The sequence below is a fragment of the Benincasa hispida genome, chromosome 6, assembly GCF_027475165.1.
Source record: "Benincasa hispida cultivar pf3 chromosome 6, pf3_genome.v1.1, whole genome shotgun sequence".
Lineage (NCBI taxonomy): Eukaryota > Viridiplantae > Streptophyta > Magnoliopsida > Cucurbitales > Cucurbitaceae > Benincasa > Benincasa hispida.
The window spans coordinates 42,524,837-42,545,408 of NC_143483.1; the positions used below are offsets into that span (position 1 = coordinate 42,524,837).

General features: G+C 34.4%; 1 protein-coding gene and 1 pseudogene across 4 annotated transcripts; one reads left to right on the plus strand and one right to left on the minus strand.

Annotated features, from left to right (window-relative positions):
• Window positions 1-13,729: 13,729 nt before the first annotated feature.
• On the plus strand, window positions 13,730-15,039 carry PUP5 (purine permease 5). The gene has a single exon (XM_090314785.1). It carries the CDS (start codon window positions 13,730-13,732, stop codon window positions 14,822-14,824), a length of 1,095 nt encoding a protein of 364 aa, XP_090170911.1. The 3' UTR covers window positions 14,825-15,039.
• Window positions 13,772-17,869, minus strand: LOC120080335 (putative purine permease 5 pseudogene; annotated as a pseudogene). Of its 3 annotated transcripts, none has more exons than XR_016530159.1 (2): window positions 17,759-17,869; window positions 13,772-17,187 (listed from the first exon to the last, which is right to left on the minus strand). The product of XR_016530159.1 is annotated as a putative purine permease 5 pseudogene, transcript variant X1 (transcript). The 3 variants fall into 3 exon arrangements; XR_016530161.1 differs by having other exon boundaries at window positions 13,772-17,216; window positions 17,759-17,802; XR_016530160.1 differs by having other exon boundaries at window positions 13,772-17,190; window positions 17,759-17,798.
• Between the last annotated feature and the right edge of the window lie 2,703 nt (window positions 17,870-20,572).

Sequence of the window (20,572 nt, forward strand, 5' to 3'; positions counted from 1 at the left end):
TATTATTATAGAATAATAGTTTTACAATTTTTTTAACATAAAACATGTTCATAAATAAATTAATAATAGTTTATTTATCAACTAATATTTAGTGGGTAACTACAACTAGGCTACCAAAATATTTGAAAACATGAAATACAATTTTGTTTTCATTTAATCCTTTGTTTTTAAATTTCTGTTTTCAAATTCTCTGCCAAACAAGTTCAAACATGTGCAAAAAGTCTTTATTCACCTACTCCAGGTGGCTGTATCCAATTTATTTAACTACTTGTTTGTCTCCAGCTTAGAAAGCCACCAACATAGTTTTTAAAAGACTCCTCTGCTGTTCTTCCCATCTTCTTTATTTATTATCATAATCACAATATATATGTCTTAATTATGAAGTTATGTTCAGGTTTGCTAAATGAGAAGTGATTGTCTTTTGAATGAAAACTTTTCTAATACTTCGTAGTATTGACTATTTGTGTTTACACTAGAAACTTTTCTTTACAAATTAGGTTTTTTATGTTGTTAAGTTTTGCATAATTTTTAAATGACGAATGTGAAGGTTTGTGAAAACCGTAGACAGAAGCGAGATCGTTTCCCATTTTCAAATTTACACAGAAAAAATAAGATTCAAAACCCTATTATGCATTCTACAAAGAAAATTACAGCATGCTTTATAAATCAACATAGAGAAGGAATTTTGATGTGAATTACTAACCTCTTAAAGAGTCAATTCTTAACGAAAATTCCTCTGGATTTGTCACGAACCCTCCTTGAAACACAAACTCCAAAACACAACAACACCCAAATATAATGGTGAACACCACTACAAAAGAATCTTTTGTATTCTCCTTAGGGTTGAAAATATGCAAGAGAAGTGGGTTTTGCTTCAATTTTGGCAGATGTCAGAAGATGAGAGGAAATTTTCTAGGAATTGTGCGTTTGTTCATTCACTGATGTTCTGTGAATTTTTGTTTGGAAAGAAGACCAAAAAAGATTAACTTCCTCCAATTCCTCTTTCATGATAAATTGTTGAGAGAATCACGAGAGAGAGTTACATAACTTCCTACTTCAAATGAATTTTTTTAAAAAAAAAACTTAGTATATATATATATATGTATATATGATAACCAACTTATCATATATTATACATTAAATTATATGTTATATCGAATATAACACATGGCCTGTAGTTTTTATATTGTCTCAAATACAATATAACTATAGTTAAAATTCTCTGAAGTATAAATTAAAATTATATTAAATATATGAATCTAATTCAAAATATTCAAATATTTATATGTTCTCGACCCCCTTTGTGAGGAGGCACCCCTTCTCCCGAAGTTACGAGGCTATTTTGCCGAGTTCCTTAGAGAGAGTTGTCTCGCGCCCCTAGGTATTCTCTACCTACCCACCTGGCGCATTTGTTTTTGGTACAAAATGTCACGGGTTCAAAAAGGAATGGTGGTTATTGGATCATTTACTGCTCTGGGTCTGCTAGATTCTCTATTTTCTATTCCTTCGCTGGAAGGCACACTAATCAGTAAGATTGATGAAGTAACAATTAATGCAAAAACAGCCAATTGGAAAGCAATAGTCATGTTTCTAATCCTCCAATCTACCAATAAAATATACCATTTGATCCCTTTACCAGCTAAAATTTTGAGAAAATGTATCAGGTAGGGATTTAGTGTATCAAATACATTATATTAATTATATCACATATAATTAATTTAAATTAATCATATCACATATAATTAATTCCCACAATTAAAATTAATCCAAAATTAATTCTCAATAATCTCAGTTGAGCTACAAAGGGAACCTTATGAACCTATAGATTGAAGCTCCAATGGTCCTTGAATAATTAATTAAATTACCCAACTTTCATTAATTGTCGGTCACTTCACTAAAGATCATCAGCTGCAATATTCACACTACAAATATATTTCTGTGTCCATTGGATATAACCAGTCAACAGAGCGATGACCCTTCACAAATTGCTCGTAAGTATAGTTAGGCCAAAATTATTGTTTTGTCTCTATAGTTACATCTAACTCCTTAAGTACCACTGATCTCTCTAATGAACAATAAGTCATAGTTCAACTATGACCAAACCCCTCTCGGGCCAAGAGAAGGTGTGGCTCCAGTACCTCGATATTAGGGAGAAGTGAATTTCGTCTTATGTAACTGTGTTCCCAGCTTCCCAATCAGACGAATCCCCATAATGGTAGGCATATTGAGTCCGCAAACTGACCATTCTCACCCATGCAAATCAAAGGATTGCCTTAATAGGCAGGAGTTCACAACTCATTCAGGATTCAGGTCATGTCACCTAGGGTCATCCTAGTGAAATGTAAGTTCTACTATTAACGGTGTTATTTAACGAGGTCCGGTCTTAAACAAACCCTTTTGTATAGAACACCCCGCTCACATGTCTCTACATTAATGATCATAATCATATCATTTGTAGAACTTTACAACAATTGTAATATCTACAAAGCGGATCATATTCGTAATGTCACCAAGATAAGGTACCCAACCTTGTCTATCTACTACAGACTCTTCAGGTTATCACTTAAATACAATCTATATGTATGTCTCCACATACATGTTTAAGCTACATAAGATAACTTTGGATGTTTGTTTATTGGTTTTGTGGGTTAATGTTACTAAATGTCGAATAAAATACCTCATATTCTATTAAATAAATAAACTTTTTGTACGATATAATTACGAACTATAGAACCCACAAGATTTAGGGTATCAACCCCAACAGAATGATTGTGATATGATATGTTCGGGAGACATTTTAGATCCATATATGTCTTATTTGAGATTTTAGTTTTATTATGTATTTTTGAGTTAGAATTAGAATGGACAAGTCTTGTTTGGCTTTAGCAAGAAAGGTAACAAAGGTTTGTAGGGGTACAGTACGATTAGTTTCTAGAGATTTTAAGTATTTCTGAAGGAAATCCTCTGGTAGATGATAGAGTTTCATCACCACTTTGCAATTTTTGAGTCAAGGTTGCATGCCAAGAACATTTAGGTAGATAGGTCTAATTAACTTGCTTGTGGAGTGTTCAAATTTGGATTTTTTTTTTCTTTTTTTTTGTAATAGAAACATTTTATTGATGAATGAAATTAGGGGAGAACCCTGAACACCTAAAGGTGATTACAAAAGAAACTTGCCAATTATTGACTAAAAATGATAAGCTAATATAAGAGAAAGAGTGTTTTGTTTTACATCACGAAAAATAGTTGACAAAACAAATTTCATAAAGCAAACAAAAGAGAAAGAGTCATGAAAAAGCCTTCTATTCCTTTTGCTCCATAAACTCGAAAAGAAAGCACACATCAGAGCCAACCAACTCGTTTTCTTTGTACCACCAAAAGAATGACCCACCAATAATGGAGCCACGATGTCCAATACAAGAAAAGCTCCATATGGAATTGATTAAAAACGAATCATCTGTTGACAGTTGTGTCTCAAGTAGGAGAACAATGTCAGTGTTGTGCTGAAAAACCAAGGTTTGATTCCTCCAAAGAATGGGGCCCTTACATTCCAAGTTAGGAACTTCATTGGTGATTTGATGCACTCTTTTGATAGCTAAGGTGGTTGATTTGTCATAGTGGATCAATGTGTATAACCCCTATAATTCTCTTTGAAGCTTTGGCTCTTTGCCAATAGTAGTTTGTGATTTCTTGGTTTTAGAGGGAGGAGGATTGGTTGGAATTACCATAACACAAAAGCCATGTCTAGTCAATAAGGAAGCTAAATCCTGAAGGCTAAAAGGCAATGAAGGTGAGGCTAGGAGTTGTGACTGTGTAAAAGAATTGGGGAATGATTGTGGTTAGTCAATAGTTTGTGAAGCATCAATTTGGTTGCCATCAGTTGGTAAAGGGATGGTATGGCTAGAACTTAAGTCCGTTGGGAGGGGAGGAAGAGAGTATAATGGCAGATGATTGGATTCATCTAGTTCGAATTTGAAGTGAGGAACAAGTTCTCCTTATTTCATGGTTCTCAATCAAAAGGTAATCCAAATCCAATCATTCTCTTTGGATTGGCGTCAAATTGACTTGGGAATTTACAAATTTCTAGATTTTCATATCAACTATAGTTAGTGATTTAAACTATGATTGTGATGGTTGTTGTTGGTCTTCATAAGTCACTAATTTTCATTATGTTACTAGTCAAGCTTGGCATTATGCATAAAAGCATGTCCACTATTGTTTTTTTTTTTTTTCCTCTCTCTTTAAAGAAACATGTCTACTATTGTTGATCGCACATAATTGAACTTTTTATGACAAAAGTTGGCTATGAATTATAATTTGATTAATAAGAGTCACAACAACATTTTTTAGTGGTTAAGATATCTCTACTTTGTTTAAAGATGATAGATTTGAGTCTCTATTTTGTATTTGTAAATGTAATACTATTAAAAAATGTTATAATTTAATTTGAAGAAAAGTAAGCATGAAGGTTGCATACTGATAATTATAGACTTAGAATGATGGATGTGAGACACAAATACAACATGGATATAATCACACATCATTTTTTAGAGAAAAAAGAAATACAGAAATACATAACATATATGACAAAGACACACTTATTAAAATACACATAATATTTTTATACAAGAAACTTATCGTGGAAGTAGTATTTATGAGTGATTCATTATTGGAAGCTAAAGATTCAACTATTTTTCTAAAAAAATGGTGAGAAATATAGGCAAGAAAGTGTGAGAAACCAGCACTATTTTCAAAATAGAAACTAAAATCAAAATTGTTAAATTACAAGTTTTGCTCCTGAATCTTAGTTTGGTCTTAAACTTTAAAAAATGTTTAATGAGCCTCTACAATTTTGTATCTAATAGGTTTGATAAATTCAAAAAATAAAAATAAAAAAGATCCATTGATACATTGAATATAAATTTGAATTTTATATTTAATAAAACCTTGAAATTTCAAGTTTATATATAATTGATCCATGAATCTTTTAAAAAATATCAAAGTTCATGGACTAAATTTGTAATTTTAAAATTCTTAGACTAAATAGACATAAACATCAAAGTTGATAACTACATTTGTAATATAATATAACAAAAAAAAATCAAATAAGTCTTAGGAATATGTTTATATTTTAACGAAAAGAATTCTCAAAAATTTTGTTTGTCATGTTGACAACACCTCAACTATTAAAAGGTCATACATCGGAAACTCTACAGTATTGTTTGAGTTCTTTTTTTGCAAAGGTTTTGTAATTAAAATGTAGGGTGGGGAATCAAACCTCTAACCTCGAGATCAATAGTATAAGCACTATGTCAGTGGAGCTACATTCATGTTGGCTATGTTGGGGGATTTTCAAATATAGAAAAATAAGGAAAGTATTTATACAAAATAGCAAAATTTCAATTTTTTTTATAGAAGTTAGGTGGATGGAGCTATTATAATCCTAATTTATAATTAGCTAAGGTATTACTATTTCAAATCTATCATCGTATTTACTATTTACTACCAAATTCTTATTCACTTAATTAAAATAGTCTATATTCCATAACCTAAAATAGTATCTAGCCAAGAACCCAATATTCAAAAACTAACAAAAACCCTTGTTTGGTCACGTTTGACTTGGGGAGTAATAAATAAAATAATAATAATAATAAAACACTGAATTGTGGGGATGTGGTACAAACACCGAGCTCCAGAGTGAAATTGACATTCTTCCTTGGAATCTTCTCAAAATTCTTCTATAGCCACACATACATTTTTATGCTTTAATTGCACAGTTTTCACACGTAAATATCTTCGCCAAAACCTCGAATCATTCAGTGACGAACCTCAACAACCTAAGCGGCCTACAAATTTTCTCAGGTTTTTCTTGTCTTATTCTTGCATATTATGATAATGGGTGAACTGGGTTTTTCTTATTTTTTACTTATATGTTTGTTTTCTTCATGATTTTGTTGTAGCTATGAATTTTATTTTCTGGGTTGTTTATGGAGTTGTGTTTAGTGATGGATATGGCTTATTTTCCCCTGTTTTAGGGTGGAATTCTATATCTATGGAAGTGATGAGCAGGATCTTGATGTTTTGATTATTCATTTTGTGGATGCTATGTTATTCTTTCTTTTCTTTTTTTTTTTTATCTGTTATAAATTGAAATGAGAATTAGAAATTATAGAAACTCTTGGTTCTGGAGGTTTTTATGATTGTGTTGGTTTAATTACTTAGAGCAAAGCTGACCTACCAAAAAGGGATTTTACAGTTGAGAATAAGAAACAAAAAAACTTTTTTCAATTTGTTAACTGTGGAGGTGGAGTTTTTCCCGAGTTATGAACTTGATGAACTTTGAGGGGAGTGGGGAGTTTTGAGTGGATTGAAAACCTGAAGAATATTTCTCCCAAGTAGTTGGTATTTGGAAGTTAGGGAATCATAGGAGTTATGAAGTATTTTGAGTTTTCTTTGATAATCATACTGCTCCTAGGAGCAACTTGTGATTTCCTTCGTTTAAGTTGTAATGGATAAAGTAAAATTCCTTTGGTTAAATTACAAATTTGGTTCCTACGGTTTGGAGAAAGAATTTAGTCCCATGATTTATAATTAGAATTTAGCCCTACGATTTATAATTAGAATTTACCCCCTACATTTTGATAAAACCTTTATTAATAGTCCCTGATCACAGGGGCTTTTTATGAAACTTTATGAACTATAAGGACTAAATTCCAACTTTGAAAACTATAGGGACCGATAAAAATAGAAGAGGAAGGAGAATTGAAACACACAAAGGTTTACGTGGAAAACCCTAAGCCAGGGAGAAAAAACCACGATCTAGACTTGCTTTTTTATTATTCAAGTGATACAAAAAATACAGGTAAACTTGCTCAAATAAATAGACAGACAGGAAGCCCTAGGCCCATAAGGGAATTACAAATAAGCCCCTAGGGCAAACTAACCCTTTTTCGATACTCCCCCTCAAGTTGAGGCGTAAATATCAATAAGACCCAACTTCCTAGTACAATAATCAAAACTCTGTCTTAACAACCCCTTTGTAAGGACATTTGCAATCAGCTTATTAGAATGGATGTAGGGAATGCATATGCTTCCATTGTTCAGTCCTTCTTTGATGAAATGTCTGTCAATTTCGACGTGTTTGGTCCTATCGTGTTGGACCGAATTGTTTGCAATACTTATTGCTGCTTTATTGTCACAGAATAATTTCACCGGAAGCTCACTGTCTTGTCGAAGGTCTGTCAACACTTTCTTCAACCAGATTTCTTCACATATCCCCAACTTATGGCCCTGTACTCGGCTTCTGCACTACTTCTAGCAACCACTCCCTGTTTTTTGCTTCTCCAAGTGACCAGATTACCCTAGACAAAAGTGCAATACCCAGACATAGACTTTCTATCAACAGCAGACCCTGCCCCGGTCCGAATCAGTATATGCTTCTATGCCACGTTTACTTGACTTCCTGAACAGTAGGCCCTTACCAGGAGTGCCCTTCAGATATCGTAGAATGCATTCGACGGTTGTCATATGTTCCTCGTAGGGAGTTTGCATGAACTGACTGACAACACTCACTGCATATGATATATCAGGTCTCGTGTGAGATAAATATATCAACTTCCCGACTAATCGTTGATATCTCTCTTTACTGACAAGAGTTCCATTGTTAACATTGCTCAGTTTGGCATTATATTCTGCAGGGGTGTCTACTAGTTTACACCCAGTCATTCCTGTTTCTTTGAGGAGATCCAAAGTATACTTCCGTTGTGAGACTGAGATACCTTCCTTTGACCGAGTCACCTCCATCCCAAGAAAGTACCGTAATTTTTCCAGATCTTTAATTTCAAATTCTTTGGCCATTTTTGTTTTAAGTCTCATAATTTCACCAGTATCATCACCGGTCAACACAATGTCATCTACATAAACAATAAGTACTGAGATCTTTCCTGAACCAGACTTCTTTGTAAACAACGTGTGGTCTGAGTGCCCTTGATCATACCCCTGTGCTTTAACGAACGTGGTGAATCTGTCAAACCAGACTCTTGGAGACTGTTTCAACCCATACAATGACTTCTTTAATCTACAAACTCGGTGCTTAAATTGGTTCTCGAAGCCAATTGGAGGGCTCATATAGACTTCTTCTTTGAGTTCTCCATTAAGAAACTCATTCTTCACATCCAATTGGTACAAAGGTCAATCTTTATTAACAGCACCCGAATCATATTGAGTTTGGCTACAGGGGAGAATGTCTCAGAGTAATCAATACCAAAGGTTTGAGTAAAGCCTTTGGCAACCAGTCTCGCCTTGTATCTATCAATCGAGCCATCGGATTTGTACTTAACAGTAAAAACCCATTTACATCCTACCGTCTTGTGCCCCTAAGGGAGGGTAACCTGTTCCCATGTCTCATTTTTTTCTAGAGCTCTCATTTCTTCCATAACTGCAGCCTTCCACTCAGGAGATTCCATGGAAACATGTATACTATTTGGAACCATTAACGCATCTAGGCTGGTAGTGAGAGTCTTGAACTCGGGAGATAAGTTACTATATGTCATGTAACTGTGCATAGGCAACTTCGTACACGATCTAGTCCCTTTTCTCAAGGCAATGGGAAGATCGAGAGGCATCACGACTTTCCTCTTCTCTAGGTTTCTTACTGCAGCTAGCCAACTGATCTATGGGCCTTTCCTTAGAAGGACAATCATCTTCCCTTCCACTGTTCACGTTTGCTGGAGTTATTTCCTCAGTGTTGTTCTTTCCATCAGTTTCTTCATCTTCCTCAGTTCCTTCTATTTTCGCATCATTGTCACCAATTCCTATATCTTTGTCCACTCTGCAAGTATTGGTCTCAACACAATCATCAGTATCACAAACAGGAATGTTCATACCTAGAGCTGAGACGTAGTTAGACTCATGAACTGGAGTTGGAGAAACGATAGGCGGCACTGTTTCCTTCCTAAGATTCTTCCTGTAGTATGTTATCCAAGGGACTTGATTGGTGGGAAGAACAGGACTAACATGATCAGATTCTGCCAACATCTCTAAGGGTACAGAATATGTGAACCAGTTAGTCTCTTCACTAAGACTCTCCCCCTGGAGAGGACTAATGGGAAAGAAAGGCTGGTCTTCGAGAAAGGTGACATCCATAGAAACAAAGTATTTCCGAGACGAGGGATGATAACACTTGTACCCACGTTGATGGAGAGGGTACCCAAACAAAGACACATTTCTGGGCCCGAGGAGTAAACTTCGTACGGTTGGGACCGTGGGTATGGACGAAGACAACACACCCAAACACCTGTAGAGGGACGTCAGGGATTAACCGGTTGTTGGGATACGATTCTTTAAAACAGTCAAGAGGAGTGTGAAAAGCTAAGACATGGGAAGGCATGCGGTTGATGAGGTGGGCGGCAGTGAGGATAGCTTCACCCCACAAATAGGAAGGAAGAGAGATAGGTATCATAAGGGAACAAGCGACCTCTACCAGATGCCTATTTTCCCTCTTGGCTACTCCGTTCTGTTGGGAAGTATAGGCACACGAGCTTTGATGGACAATTCCTTTAGAAGCTAGGAAGTCTCGAAACGAGTTATTAACAAACTCACGCCCGTTGTCACTTCGCAAAATGGCAATTTTTGTGTTGAACTGGATTTCTACGGTCGCATAGAATTGTTGGAAAACAGAGGACACCTCAGACTTATCGGCCAAAAGAAAAACCCAGGTCAGTTTGGTGTGATCATCAATAAAGGTGACGAACCAACGCTTGCCTGTAGAGGTAGTGGTTGGTGAAGGACCCCAGACGTCACTGTGGATAAGGCTGAAAGGTTTAGATGGTTTGTAAGGCTGAGAATGAAAGGGGACATGACTTTGTTTAGCCCGGATACACACATCGTAATGTAAGGACGATATATTAATATTATGAAATAAATGCGGAAAAAGATACTTCATATATTGAAAATTAGGATGTCCTAGATGGTAATGCCATAACATAAAATCAGTTTCAGCATAAAAGAAATTCAAAGAAATAAAGCTAGTCCTATAACCATCCCTAAAAGAAGTCTCATCAGTCAGGAGATATAACCCTCTATCGTGCCGGCAGTGCCACTCGTCGTCCCCGAGCTCAGATCCTGAAACAAAACAATGTCGGGTAAGAAAACGGTCTGACAGTTCAGGTCTCTTGTAATTTTACTGACAGATAATAAGTTGTATGAAATTTTAGGAACATGCAACACATCACGCAATATTAGACCCCCAAAAGGGGAAAGATGTCCTTTTCCTGCAATAGAGGCAAAGGACCCATTTGCGATTCTAATCTTCTCATTTATGGCACTCGGGTGATATGATATAAAATGATCAAAAGAACCAGTCAAGTGATCTGTTGCTCCGGAATCCACAATCCAGGCTTTCTCCCATTAATGCTAATAAAACCAAAAGACTGAGTTGTACTCGAGTGTGCAATAGCACTGTCCCCTATAGCACTTGAGTTACTTTGACCATCTGCTTGAGGTTGAGCCTGGGCCTTGTCATTTGTCGAGTCACTTGCCAGAGCCCGTCCAGGACCAGAATTGTCCTGTGACTGTCGTCGTTTGTAGTTTGGAGGTTTTCCATGCAACTTCCAGCACTGGTCCTTCGTGTGCCACAATTTTTTGCAATGCTCACAAACAGGTGGAGGTTTCTTGTCACTGTCAGATCTGGAGGATTTTGTGACAAAGGCAGCAGCGTCAGTAGATGTGACTACTGGATTATTCATCGCACTAGACCTGTCTTCTTCTAAGCGTAATTCAGAACACACCTCCATAAGCAAAGGTGTAGGATGTTGGCCCAATATCCTGCTGCGAATACCGTCAAACTTCAGATTTAGCCTAGCCAAAAAATCATACACTCGATCAACTTCCTCAATTTTGGAATACTGAGTCCCATCATGTGCACACTTCCAGATAATTTCACAGCATAAGTCCATTTCTTGCCATAACAAGGATAATTTATTGAAGTACGACGTAATGTCCATAGTCCCTTGCTTGCATTCATGGACTTGCTTACGTAGGGTATATAGGCGGGATGCATTCTGCTTCTTTGAATACAGCTGTTGTACTGCATCCCAAATGTCTTTGGCAGTTGCCATGTAGAGCAACTCGTCTACCTATTTGAGGTTCCATGCTACTCACCAGAACTAACCGTAGCAATGAATCTCCTGCCTTCCAGATGCGTTCTTGGGGGTGACCAAGTTCAGGTTTTGGTATTTTCTCGGTAAGATAACCAAATTTTTGTCTCCCTTCCAGAGCCATTATGATGGATTGCAACCAGGAGAAATAATTTTGGCCATTCAGTTTTTCGCCAATAATAATTCCTGTAGAATGTCCCATTGATCCAGACAACAAATTTGTAGTAGGTAAAGAATGGAAAGAGTTTACCGGGTTCTCAGAGTACAATTGAAGATTGGACGGCTCTAGTTAAGCACTTGGTGAGTTCGTGCCAAGAATCGTACCAAAATCCATGAGTTGTTGCTGAAGAAAAACAAATCTTTTCTGAATCTCTCCGGGAAAAACCCTACTTGCGGCTGCCGGAGTACTTGCCAGAAAAAGAACGGGACCCACGCCACTGCAGTCGGACTGGGCAGGCTGGTCCACCGGCGGCTGCTGGTCAAACCCGAAGCTACGACTGGTCGAGCTGAGCACCCGAGAGTTCGCCGCGAAATGGGTCTGCTGCGCGGCTAGCTAGGCTTCGAACGGACGTCGATTTTCATTTGCACCCGACGGATCAATCAGCTGCACGACTGACTGGGCTTCGATCGGACTCTGATGGTCATCGGCACTCGGGATTTCAACAGATCTGAAGTGGGTCTGGGTGCCGCCGTCAATAGGGTTCTTTCCGCGCGCAATCGGAGCGCCGTCGATGGTTCTGGGCTGGGTGCGATCCTCCATGGCTGGGCGCGACCCAATCTGTCTGTTGATGGATTGGGTTGTCGGTCTGGTGCTCATTTGTTGAAGAAGACGCAGTAAGGCAGCCTCTAGGTACTGTTGGACAGCTTCCTTAATTGTGACAGCCATCTCGGAATTGGTCGTCGACGGGGACTCATCAATGGCAGCTAGGGTTTCGTCGTCTTGCCCTGATACCATGATAAAAATAGAAGAGGAAGAAGAATCGAAACACACAAAGGTTTACGTGGAAAACCCTAGGCCAGGGAGAAAAAACCACGATCTAGACTTGCTTTTTTATTATTCAAGTGATACAAAAAATACAGGTAAACTTGCTCAAATAAATAGACAGACAGGAAGACCTAGGCCCATAAGGAAATTACAAATAAGCCCCTAGAGACCAAACTAGCAATTTAACCAATTCCTTCTCATGGACTGAAGTATTAGTTGACAGAATTGTCCTGTGAGTTATAGTGATGGCCTACTGTTCTTCACATTTCTGGACTCTCACGATTTTTTTCTTTTTAATCTTCTTTTTCTAGAAACAATTACTTTCATCAAGAAAGAATGAAGGAATACAAGGACATATAAAAACCAAGTCTGCCAAAACCCCTCTATAGAAAGGGGATCAACTAAGTAAGATATTGTCGAAGGAATAATTACCAAAAGCATACTTTCACGACCTCATCGAATCCAGTCCCTTTCAGAGTGAATCATTCATCTTCTCTTACGAACCAACACAGCAGATAGCCATTTTCATTTCATGTTATTGAAGCTACATTTTTATAAGAATGTTGTTGAAGTTGATTACATCGTTGAAACCTCAAAATGATGGACATATGTGTTCTCATACTACCAACAGTCCCAAATTGCTTCTATATAGATGTCCTGTTGATTAGAGGTTTTCTTTTGCGCCTAGCTTTTTCTTCTTGCAGGCTTGAACTGCAACTTAAATTTTTCACCCACTTGTTCATTCCACCTCATGAAGCTGCATTTTCCAAAAAAAAATTGTCATTTGGAGTTCGCTCTGCATCGAATCAACTTCTCTAGTGGTCAGAGGTCGTGAATCAGCTACGATTCTAGCAGAAAGGTTTACACGTCCCCTCCCAATATTAGCTGTTAATGATATGCATATTTAGTTTAAGCTCTGATCCATGAGATGGTGTGCTTGTACTGAAAGACCCTATTTATTTTTGCATCTTTAACCTGGAAAATCCCTAAGAATTGAAGGAGTACTTTTAAGAAAATCACTAGCTTTTTTATTGACTTTTCATATGTTCACTTGAATTATGCAGCATGTAAAAACTGATATACCTTGAAGAAAGAGTTGGAATACATTTGATATGTAAAGCATTTTTGTTATAGTGTGTCAAAACTCAATAATTTATACAAAATTATTTAGAATAGCCCTTCTTAATTTTTCTCTCATTACCATTATGATCTGAGTAGGCATTACATAGTTTTTTCTTTAGCTCTCCTCAAGTTAAGTTCCAGTGTTCTTCATGGTTGTCGAATTTTAATTTATTACTATTAGTCTCTTCATTGAAGTCAAACTTGTCAACTACATAATGATGATGATTTTTTAAAGGAGAAAAAAGAAAAAGAATCTTCGTTATCTTTTACTCAATTGTATTGTTTATACAAGAAGACTTTGATTGAATGTCGTGTAGTGTCTGATTGGGTGGGCTGTCTCTCTCTCTTGCTCTCTCTTACACGGTTTTGCTGCATCAATTTTCTAAAGTTTAGAAGCTATGCTATTTTTGTATAGGTCTGCATCTTTCTTCGAGATACAAACAGAATATATATTACTCGTTAACACATGTCTTATGATGATTCTTATATATCGATGGATGTAACGGAGCAGACACCGCAAGAGTCTTCAACTTCATTATGGAAGCAAATCTCAACTATCAAGGAAACTGCTTTAGAAGCATTCAGAAGAAAACCAATCTCACACTGGATTCTTCTTGCTCTAAGCAGTGTAGCAATGCTCGTAGCGTTCCCTGCTTCATCTATACTTTCCCGTGTTTATTACAACAATGGTGGGAAGAGCAAGTGGATCATTTCCTGGGTATCGGTCGTTGGCTGGCCTATTCCAGCTTTATTATTATTTCCCATGTATTTTTTATCTGGAATCCGTCCTACCCCTCTGAATTGGAAGCTCATTATTTCTTATATTGTGTTGGGCTTCTTGAGTGCAGCTGATAACCTCATGTATGCATATGCTTATGCATACCTCCCTGCTTCTACCGCTTCACTTTTGGCATCGTCATCCCTCGTGTTCTCTGTATTATTCGGTTGCCTTCTTGCCAAGAACCAACTGAATGCTTCGATACTGAATGCTGTCTTCATTATCACTGCTGCAGTTGTGATGATCGGTTTGGATTCAAATTCAGATAGATATGGAGGCATAACCGATCGACAATACATATTGGGCTTCGTATGGGATATACTAGGCTCTGCTCTCCATGGACTCATCTTCGCTCTATCGGAGCTAGTTTTCATTAAGTTACTCGATAGAAAGTCATTCCATGTTGTGTTGGAACAACAAGTAATGGTTTCGCTTTTGGCCTTCTTGTTTACCACTCTCGGCGTCCTTCTAAATAATGATTTCCAAAACATGAAATCAGAGGCAGTAAGTTTCATTGGTGGTACCTCATCTTATTTGCTCGTACTTATTTGGAGTGCAATTTCTTTCCAGTTAGGAGTGTTGGGAGGAACTGCAGTTCTGTTTTTATCTTCAACCATTCTTGCCGGAGTTTTAAATGCTGTTCGGGTGCCTATTACGAGCATTGGTGCTGTCATATTCTTAAAAGATCCTATGAGTGGCTTCAAGATCCTCTCTTTAGTTATCACTTTTTGGGGATTCAGCTCCTATATTTATGGAAGTTCCTCTATAAGTAAGTCATCCTAATGTCATGATGTTCTTTAGTTTTTCGACTCTATTTTCTTTAGTGTCATGGATAGGTAACCGAGGATGTTCGAGTCTAAAGGAAAATGTAACATCCTTCTATGCTTTGCTTTGCAGAGTAGGATCTCTTGTATTGTATTTTATATCATAAGCTTATTTTGGTGAATCCCTTATCAAAATTGTGTTGAAATTTTCATATGGGGCTGTTTCTACCTCAATGAGTGTTGCATTTGACTTGTCATATTGTTTGTTTCTCTATTAAAATAGTGGAAAATTGGAAAGAAATGTTGTAAAAACTTTCTAGAATCTTAAATGAATTGGCTTATTCGAAAAAAAAAATGAGTATTTGGATGATCCATATCATATAAACTTTTTTTCAGGTATTATAAGATTAATTAGCATCCATTTAGATATTATTAGTTTGATACTACGTGCATTGTATGTGTTTTGTAAATTTTAAAATATAAGTTTGATTACAAAAGTTTGAAAATATAATTTTTGGATAAGAGAGTTTAAATTAGACTGATTGAAGAGAATAACTTTGGATTAGATTTTAGTTTATAAGTAATTAATTATCATGGTAAATTAATCATCGATGACTAAAATATATTAATTATTAAAATAATATAAACAAAACATGCAAAAGAGACGAACCTAAACCTTCAAATTATTAATTTTTAGTTTTATTGGCACCATTTGATTATCTACCTAGTTTCAAGCTTTTATTTTATTTATATCATTTGATTATTTACTTAATTTTAAACTTTAATTTAAATCAACTTAATAGTTTTAAATTTTTTTAGTTATATATATATATATATATAATTCTATCGATGTTTCCATGAAATTGGGACCTCGGTATTTCTATCGACATCAATATTGTGAATCTTGGAGACAACCGCGTATGAGAATTCTAACACAAATTTTGAAACGGGATAAAAAAAACAAACATGTCACAAACACTTTTCTCAACTCTTTTTTAATTCCTTGAATTCACCATCAAAGGAGGGCATCAATGACTCTTCTACAATTTGTCATAATTTAGTTTTTTCATAATTTTTCTATACAGTTAACAACGAGCGATTACTAACACTTATTACCTATCATTGTAAAATTTTCTATGACAGTTTAACATTACAACTATAAAACATCTGTGAAATAAGCAAACTAAAGTATACAAGAATGTTACATTTTCCTTTTGGACTCGAACATCTTCAATTCAATATTATTACACAATGCTCAAGAAAATTTGAGTGTCGAAAAACACAAGAACATGATAAGATTAAGATGACTTACTTACATAGGAACTGCCATAAATATAGGAGCTGAATCCCCAAAAAGTGATAACTAAAGAGAGGATCTTGAAGCCACTCATAGGATCGTTTAAGAATATGACAGCACCAATACTTGTAATAGGTACTCTAACAGCATTCAAAACTCCTGCAAAAATGGTTGAAGATAAAAACAGAATTGCAGTTCCTCCCAACACTGCTAACTGACAAGAAATTGCACTCCAAATAAGCACGAGCAAATACGACGACGTACCACCGACGAAACTCGCTGCCTCCGATTTCATGTTTTGAAAATCATTATTTAGAAAGACCCCAAGAGTGGAAAACAAGAAAGTGAAAAAAGAAACCATTACTTGTTGTTCCAATACAACATGGAAAGACTTTCTATCAAGTAACTTGATGAAAATTAGCTCAGATAAAGCAAACATGAGTCCATGAAGAGCAGAGCCTAATATATCCCATACGAAACCGAATATGTATTGTTGATTAGTTATGTCTCCATATGTATCTGAATTTGAATCCAAACCAATCATTACAACTGCAGCAGTGATAACAACGATGGCATTAAGTATCGAAGCATTGAGTCGATTCTTGGCGAGAAGGTAACCGAATAGAACGGAGAACACGAGAGATGACGATGCTAAAAGCGAAGCGGTAGAAGCGGGGAGGTACGCATAAGCATATGCATACATGAGGCTATCAACTGAATTTAAGAAGCCTAATACAATGTAAGAAATAATGAGCATCAAATTCAAAGGGGTTGGATTGATATCAAATAAAAGATAGATGGGTACTAATAATAAAGCTGGAATAAGCCAGCCAAGGCCAGCTGCCCATGAAATGATCCATTTGCTCTTCCCACCATTGTTGTAATAAACACGAGAAAGTAAAGAAGAAGCAGGGAATCCCACCAACATTGCTACACTACTTAGAGCAAGAAGAATCCAATGTGAGATTTGTTTTGTTCTAAATGCTTCTAAAGCCATTTGCTTGATGCTTGAGATTTGATTCCCAGATTCTTGTGGTGTGTTCTCCATTTCATCCATCGATATATACGAATCATCGTAAGACATGCTACTTAATTTTCGACAAAAAAAAAAACACTGAAAAAATTAGAAAGAAAATGGTAAGTAATCAAAGGGAGTATGAGTAATTACACCAACCCAACATCCACAAAATGTGTTATGAAATCAACAAATAAAGAACAATTTTATTTAGTATGCTAGTTATGTCCTCGGGTAGAGGAAGAATAATTTTATTAGAGAAAATAATTTTAGATGTCTTTAGAGTTTAGAGAGTTTATATAGTACACTTCTACAAAATTGGTTGTTCGATTCAAAGCATTCCAACAAAATGAATCATAAAACATGACGATTAAATTTTCTAATCATCAATATCATAGATGTCAAATTTCACCTTAAAGAAAGGAGGGAAAAAGAATCAAATTCATCACTAAAGGTTGAACTGATCAAAAAGTCCATAAATAACCCAGAAAATGAGATCCATAGGTATAAACACAAAATCATAGAGAAAACTAACATCTAAGTGAAAAATAAGAAAAACCCAACTCAACCTATTGTCATATATATATTATGCAACAACAAGACATGAAAAACAAAAAACAAAAACAAAAAAAAAAACTTACAAAGATGAAGCCAGATTAGGTTGAGAGTCCTGATCACTCTGCTTTGAGCTTTTGATTAAGATTTAAACAACAATGTCCATTAAATATATATTTTTTTATTAAAAAATTAAATTATATTTTAAAATATTTCCCCCCATGAATCTAACGTGGGAATTTTTTAAGTTTTTTTTAAATAATTTTATTGGATCAAGGGTGGGATTTTTTTAGTGGTATATATAATTTTATTAATATCCCCCATGTGAGGGATTTTTTAAAAAAAAATTATATATAATATACATACAATTTTATAAATATTTTTCCCTCCACAAATAAACCATGGAAGAATATAAAAATTCAACCATTCAATACTAGGTTATATTCGAATTAACGATTTTTTAATTAAATTATAAGTTTAATCACTAAACTTTAGCTTAATTGTCAAAATAAACATGATCAACCAAAAAATCAGAATTTAAATCATTCTCTTTAGTCTTTTCTTATGATGTTGAACTAGTAAATAAATATATTAATTAAACTTTAAAAGTATCTAATATGTTGTTTAAATCTAATAGATTCATCAACTTTGCAATTAAACTATATTTAAGTTGGTAATATATTTATGAATTTATTAACTATAAAATTAAAATTTTAAGTATTTATTAGACACAAACATTAAGAAAATAAACTTGTAATTTAACTACTTTATTTTTCAAACTCTACATATCAACTTTTTTATCAAATCAAATCTTAGATTTTGATTAGAGCAACCATCTTTATTTTAGACTTGAATAAAATTCTAATTTTTTAAATCATTACAAAAAGCTATTATTTATATTTAATGAATTACAGAAAAGCTGTCAAGTATTTAATAATTGATGGGACTTAAACGAAGAAAGAAGACACAAAATAGATAATTATCTTAATTTCGTTATAAAGATTAATTAAAAATATTAGAAAAAGAAATAGTATAGTATAAAATATCTTTTATATACCTTTATATAAAATATATTATATAATATATATATAATTGGTTAAATCTATATATAAATTATATAAAAATAGCCTAGTATAATAGGCTAGCTCTGCACTGATGTATACTATGCATTGCAGATAAAAAAAAATGCGGATATAGTTGAATGGTAATGAATAATCGTAAATCCAAGTAACAATTCATACAAAATCAGAAATAATAATTAATTATTATTTATAGATCCATCATGTTTGCACTTCTCCTAATTAAATAACAATTTCTTTTTCCAAAGTAGTACAACAATATAAATTTAAATCTAGAGATATTTAGTGATCAGGTAGAGATATTTTACTAATCGGACTAGTTGAGGTGACTAGTTTAGTAATTTTAATCAAATTATAATTTAAAGTTTCGTAATGTTAAAACTAAGGGTAAATTATCTATTTGATCTGTAAATTTTTGAATTTGTGTCAATTTAGTCTTTAAATTTCAAAATCAGAAAATCAAATTTTCAATTTTTAGAAAATAATCCATTTTAGTCCCTCCATTTAACATCATCATTACCTAAACTTTCTATGGAGTAACTTATTGAAAATTAGCTTTCTATGGACAGCAGAAGCTAATATATCCAATACGAAACTCGATACGTATTGTTGATTAGTTATGTCTCCATGTGTATCTGAATTTGAATCCAAACCGATCATTATAATTGCAGTAGTGATAATGACAATGGCATTGAATATCGAAGCATTGAGTCGATTTCTAGCAAGAAGAAAGCGGAATCGTACGAAGAACACGAGGGATGATGGTCCCAAAAGCGACGCGGTAGAGCAGAGAATATTACCACATTGATACACTGCTTAGAGTAAGAACAATCCAATGTGAGATTTGCTTTGTTCTAAATGTTTCTAAAGCCATTTGCTTTATGCTTGAGATTTGCTTCTCAGATTTTTGTCCATTTCATCCATTGATATATAAGAATCATCATTAGACATTGCTTCTTAATTTTCAGAACAGCGCTGAAAAAGTAAACACAAAAAAAAAAAAAAAAAAAAAAAAAAAAAAGCATAACAAAATTTAGAAATTAAATTCACAAAATGAATCATAAAATAACATAGAAAAATTGCAAATGTAGTCATGAATCTATGAATAATAGACTCTTACCAATAATATAGTCTACATTGATAGACTTCGAAAACAAAATCTAAATTCTATTATATTCGTAAATTCTTTTAAACTGTACTATATTTGCAAATTTTTTTGCATTATACTATACATCCAAATACTTCGGACGTGATTATTATATTTCCAATTTTTCTATTATATACATACATACATATATATATGTATATATAAACTTTTTTCCTCCCAAAATCAAACATGAGAATTCCTTTTTTAAGAATGAAAATTGATTTGCTAAGCTTTAATTAGTCAACATGAGCCTTATCAACCATGGTCATAGTTTTTGAGTCCCCTTCCTTAGTCTTTTGCTATATTGTTAAAATAATAAATTAAATAATTAATCAAACTTTTTAAAGCAAGTAATAACTTTTAAATCTATGTGTAATAAATCTATAAATTTAAGACAGTTTTGACTTTTTTTTTTTTTTGGATGATATATGACTTTAACGAGTTGAACTATACTTAGATTAACAATACTTACATACTTATTAAACACAAAATTATAGGTTTAGGTATTTATTAGACACACAAACCTAAAAGTTAAGTGATAAAATTTATAATTTACCTAACTATTTATTTTTCATACTCAACTTTAATTTCAACATTTGTCAAATTGGATCTTAGATTTTGATGGGTGCCATAATCTTGGACTTGAATAATTATCTAATAATGTTTTAAATCAT